The sequence below is a fragment of the Eimeria tenella genome, genomic scaffold, assembly GCF_000499545.2.
Source record: "Eimeria tenella Houghton genomic scaffold, Eth_scaff260, whole genome shotgun sequence".
Classification (NCBI taxonomy): Eukaryota; Apicomplexa; class Conoidasida; order Eucoccidiorida; family Eimeriidae; genus Eimeria; species Eimeria tenella.
The window spans coordinates 5858-11582 of NW_013544223.1; the positions used below are offsets into that span (position 1 = coordinate 5858).

Genomic DNA, 5725 nt, shown 5'->3' on the forward strand with positions numbered 1-5725 from the left:
CTTTCGGTGTTTATACACTCCAATTTTTTCCGTTTCTTTTATTTTTTGAAAATTAATTCATTTCAATTTTTAATTAAATTTGAAACAAAAGAAAAAGACGCCTGCAGCGTGAAATGAGGCCTGGTCCACTCCCGCTGCTGCTGCTGCTGCTGCTGCTGCGGCTGCCGCTGGAGGGCTGCTGCTGCTGCTGCGAGCTTTGCTTCTTCTCCTGCTGCTGTTTTAAATAGAAACATTTTGAATAATTTAATGATCTGCCAGGCCTTAGGAAAAAAACCAGCAGCAAGCAGCAGCAGCAGCAGCAGCAGACACGGCATCTGCAACAGCACAGGAATCGAAGCAGCAGCATCGAGGCAGCAGCAGCAACAGCAGCAACAGCAGCAGCAGCAACGCTCCCTTAGACACCAAATGCAAAATAAAAACAAAAAATTGATCTGCACACACAAGACATGAGGCGTGTGTACCCGACTTCTAGGGTTTAGGGTCTAGGGTTTAGAGTTTAGGGCTTAGGCCTCAGGGTTTAGCGTGAAAGGCTCCTTGGGGTTTGGTGTTTAGGGTTTAGGGTTAAGGGTTTAGGGTTTATGGTTTAGAGGGTTTAGAAGATAAGGGGTACCAGGTGCCCCTATAAAACAAACCCTACTTTAAATATAGGGTAATGCATGCATGCATGATAGAGAATTTGATTAAATTAAAAATAAAAAAGAAATTAAAAATGAAAGAAAATAGTCTATTTTTATTTCTATTTAAATCAAATTTTTAAAAATAACTCCTGCCAAGTGCGGCCAAGGCCACGGGGTGCCCCCCATTTCAAATAAATAAATGAATAGATAAAATTAATTAATTAATTAAATTAATTAAATTAATTGAAATGAATTAAGTAAATTAAATTAAATTGAACAATTCAATTTATTTTATTGTTTAATTTGAATTTGTCTTTTTTGACTTCTTGGAAATTCAAAAAGAAATATGAAAATTCGAGCTTTCATTTGTTTTATATTTATTAGATCTTTATTTAATTAATTTTATTTTTAATAGTTTTAGTATATATTGATTGTGTATTTATATTTAATAGTACAAATATATTCAGAAGCATATTTTCAGAATGTTCGATATCCATTTATTACTTGTACTTTTATAATAATATACTTTAAACATATTTATTAGTATATTCTAATTGTTTTATTTGTTAATTATTTATTTTGCTTATATATAATAATTATATTATGTTTATAATACATTTTAATTTTATCTACTAAAAATGTAACAAATATATTTGTGGAGTCTTATTTGTTTATTAAACTGTATATTTACAATATAATAATGCTTTATTTCTCACACATTTACTAAAAGCATAAATATATAATAAATAATTAAAAATAAATCATTTAATGCATGCGTAAAGACGAGAATAAAAATATATTGAAAGAATTTGAAGGAAAATTAAATGCCACTTGGGGTGTACCTACACCGCATGGTGTACGTACACCTCATTGCGGTGTACGTACAGCTCATGTTTGCATTTTTAGAAGCGCGAAAAATGGAAAATAGCTCCAAAAGAATTACTTTTTGTGGCGTAAAGTCTAAAAATGGACAACGTTCATTAAATTAAACTGTTTTATTTTAGTTGTAGTTCTTTTAAATAAACTTTTCCACTTTTCGCAGTTTTCGCTGCATGCAGATTTGCAGGCGAGTGCGGGGCCCCCAAATTAGGTCATTTAAAAGGCTATTTGGATCGTTTTTTTCATCTTTTTTTGAATCTAATTATGAAGGAAAGTCATTTATACATTTATATCGTTTCTTTCCACTTGTGAACTACATAATTCATATAAAAATAAACATCTGCATTTATGCAAAGGCGCGAAAAGGCTCGGTCGCAGACAAGTGACCCTCTGGGGCACTGGAGCCCCTACTGGGGCCCCCGTGGGGCCCCCAAATGGGGCCCCCCCCGTGGGGCCCCCAAGAGGGGCCCCCAGTGGGCCCCTAACTTTCCGGGGCCCCTCGGCTTTCGGGGACTTCCGAACCCCTAAGGGGCCCCTGGGCCCTCAGGGGGCCCACAGCTGCGCCTCCAGGGGGCCCCTAGGCCTCCAAAAGGGTCTTGTAGGGGGCCCCAGATCCCCAAAAGGGTCCTTTAGGGCCCCCCAGGCCCCTAAGAGGGGCCTCTAGGGGCCCCTAGACCCCCAAGAGGGTCCTGTAGGTCTACCGGGGGCCCCTCACTAGCCACGGGGGGCCCCTGGGCCTCACCTATAGTGTACCCTAGGCCCCCTGGGGGCCCCTAGCTAGATTTCCTGGTGGCCCCTAGCTAGACCCGGTGGGGACCCCTAGCTAGACCCTGTGGGGGCCCCTGGTTAGACCCTCTGGGGGCCCCTGGCTAGACCCAGTGGGTCCCCTAGCTAGACCCTCTGGGGGCCCTGGCTGGGCCTTGGAGGGGCCCCTAGCAAGGCCTCGCGGGCACCCGGGGGCCCCTGGGGGACCCTGGGGGCCCCTGGAGCTTCTAATTAGATTAAATGCATTTCTTTTGAATGTTTGCTGCAGCAGTCAATGGATCCCTGTCTTCGTTTGTTTCTCTTGATTCTGCTGCTGTCCCCGTCTGCTGCTGCTTACTTCGCTGCGCTGCTGCTGCTGTGCTGCTGCTGCCGCTGCTGCTGCAGTTTGCCCTAGGCTGCCACTACGCAGCCACCCCAGGTAGCTGGGGCCTAGGGTTTAGGGTTTAGGGTTTAAGAACTTGGATTGGGGTTGAGATGAGCCAGCTAGCTGCTGCTGCTGCTCCTGTCCTTAAGGATAAAAAACTCACAAAGCAACGCTGTAAGAGACGCAGCAACCTCTGCACCTGCCGCTTCCCCACCTGCTGCTGCTGCTGCTGCTGCTGCTGCTGTTCTGCTTTTAACGCTGTGCTTCCCATTTAGGGTTTAGGGTTTATATCTTGAGGGTTTTGAAACCCTCAGACTCTTCCGTGCGCACAAACTCGGCTAAGGCTGGCGCGAGGGCAGCAGCAGCGACAGCAGGAACTGCAGCAGCAGCAGCAGCAGCAGCGGCTGTTGTTGCTGCTGCTGCTGGTGCCGCTACCGCTGCTCCAGCTAATAATGCTGCTGCTGCTGCTTCTGCCAATGCCGTTGCCGCAGATAATGCCACTGCTACTGTCCTGCAGCGACTGCTGCTGCTGCTAGCGCTGCTACTGCTGCTGCTACTGCTGCTGCTGCTGCTGCTGCTGCCGCATGAGCGTGGGCCTCTGCTGCAGCAAATCGGAGCTAGCTGCAGGGGCCCCTAAAGTGCTGCCCTTCGTTGCGAATAATGCCGATGATGCCGGCAGCTGCAGCAGAAGCAAAATGAGAAAAAAGGAAAAAATAAAATAATTAAAAAGGACAAAAATGAATTAAAAGGAAAAAAATGAAACTGAAAAGAAGGTACAATGCAAGGAAAAGGGCCAAAGGTCTCCCAACCACAGGACGAAGTGAAATGCAAACTACTGCCGCTGCTCCTGTTGCTGCTGCTTCTGCTGCTGCTGCTGCTGCTGCTGCTGCTGCTGCTGCTGCTGCGCGAGCCTTACCAACCATACAGCCCATGGAACCGAAGATAATTATAATAAGAAACAAAACCACTAAATGGTCAGCTTTGTATTTGCTAACCTGTACGTACACCCCAAGCACCGCATGCACGCAGCAGTCCGCTCAACCAGCAGCAGCAGCAGCAGCAGCAGCAGCAGCCTTAATTGACGCAGCCGCAGGAATATCAACAACAACAGCAGTAGCAAAGCTAGTCGCTTCAGCAGCAGCAACAGCAGGTCTAGCAGCAGCAGCAACAGCAGCAGCACTAGCAGCATCAGCAGCAACGGCAGCAGAAAAAGCAGCGGCACCAGCCACCGCAGCAGCAAAAAGGCAACACCAGCCCGTGTATTCACAAGACACTTTCCTAGCCAGCAGCAGCAGCAGCATCAGCAGCACAAGCAGCAGCATCAGCAGCACAAGCCGCAGCAGCAGCAGCACAAGCAGCAGCAGCAGCAGCACAGGCAGCAGCAGCAGCAGCACAAGCAGCAGCAGCAGCAGGAACTGACGACTTTATCGACAAGGGACTTCCCGAGGAGGCCGCATGCGAAGCAAAGAGCGAAAAGAGCAGCAGCAGCATCCCAAGGAGCAGCAGAGGTGAGGATACACCTGACAGCTGCGGAGCTGCTGCTGCACAAAACCAGCAGCGTGTTAACTGCTGTACATACACTCGGCAGCATTCCCCGCGTCAGCATCAAAGGCCCCAGAACCAAAGAGCTGCCGATGCCCACAGTCCCAGCTGCAGCAGCAGCAGCAGCAGCAGCAGCAGCAGCGCAAATGCAGCAGCAGCGCGAGCGGTAGCACTGGCGACAGAGATAAAGTGGCAGTAGCACAAGTGCAGCAGCAGCCGCAGGGTCTGCAGCAGCATCAGAAGTGCAGCAGAAGTCGCAGCAGCAGTAGCAGCAGCAGCACGGAAGTAGCAGCAGCAGCACCAGGCAGCAGCAGCAGCAGGTATGCGACAGCGATGCACTTGGATGCAGGCAAAGCAGAAATAGCAGCAGCAGCAGCACATATGCAGCAGCGGCACAAACAGCAACAGCAAACAAGGAAAAGCAGCAGCAGCAGCAGCAGCAGAAGCTGCAGCAGCAGAAACATGAAGCGGCACATGTAAGAGCCAGCGTTGCGTCTGCATATAAAGAGGAAAATGAATTGATCAAATAAAGCAATTGGAGACACAAATAAAAGATTTAATTGTTTCAATTCATTTTAATTAATTTAAATTAAATTAATTTATTTATTTTATTAAATTTATTTAATTTATTTTCCTACAAACAAGCCCCGCGAGAATTGTCTGCGTAAAGAAACAAAGAATGGTTTTCTTATCATAGTGCAGGTCTCCCGGTGCTGCTGCTGCTGCTGCTGCTGCTGCTGCTGCTGCTGCGTCTCTGCTGCGCTGCAGTCGGTAGAGATTCAGGCCTTGGCCCAGCGAGAACAGCAGCAGCAGCAGCGAAGACACGAAAAACAAAACCCAGTAGCTGCTGCCGCAGTAAGGAACCTGAAACAGCAGCAGCAGCAGCAGCAGCAGCAGCAGAAGCACGTCGACAGCATGCGCACCCTTTGCTGCTGCAGCAAGCAGCAGCAAGATCGAAAAGGCCAAAAAAAACCAAGAAAAGGGAAAAAAGAAGAAAAAGACAACAAATTGGGAAGAAAGGAGGGAGAAAAGATATATATAAAAGAAAAAAAGAGAAAAGAAAAAAAAGAGAAAAGAAAAAAGGAAGCAAAAAAGAACAAAAACAAAAATGCCCAAAAAAGGCCAAAAAGGCCAAAAAGAGGGCCAAAAAAAGGGGAAAAAGAAGAATGATAAATAAAGGAATAAAAGAAGAAACAAATAAATAAAACAAGTGAATGAATAAGTAAAGAAATAAAGAAACAAATAAAAAGAAATAAAAATAAAAAATAAAAACAAAAAAAGATTCACCAGCTGCAGGGGGAAGCCTTTGCCGCCCCTGACGACGCCGAGGGCCAAATCGGCGGACCAAATTGCCGCGATAATAAACCACTTCTGAAATTAAAAAAATAAAAATAAATAAATAAATGAATAAATAAATAAATAAAATAAATAAATAAATAATAAATAAATAAATAATAAATAATCGGTTGGTTGTTTGTTTCGCAAGTTTCTCTTCGCGGAAAAAACGAAAAAAATCCGCCAAGAAAATGCGAAATTAATTGAATTGGAATTAATTAAA

The 5725-nt window shown here is 45.5% G+C and overlaps 1 protein-coding gene across 1 annotated transcript; it reads left to right on the forward strand.

The window, feature by feature from the left end:
• Positions 1-3450: 3450 nt before the first annotated feature.
• ETH_00017610 (uncharacterized protein) lies at positions 3451-4647 on the forward strand (the record flags this gene model as incomplete). Its single annotated transcript, XM_013379385.1, has 3 exons — positions 3451-3599; positions 3719-4133; positions 4270-4647. 3 exons carry the CDS (start codon positions 3451-3453, stop codon positions 4645-4647), a joined length of 942 nt encoding a protein of 313 aa, XP_013234839.1.
• Positions 4648-5725: the final 1078 nt, after the last annotated feature.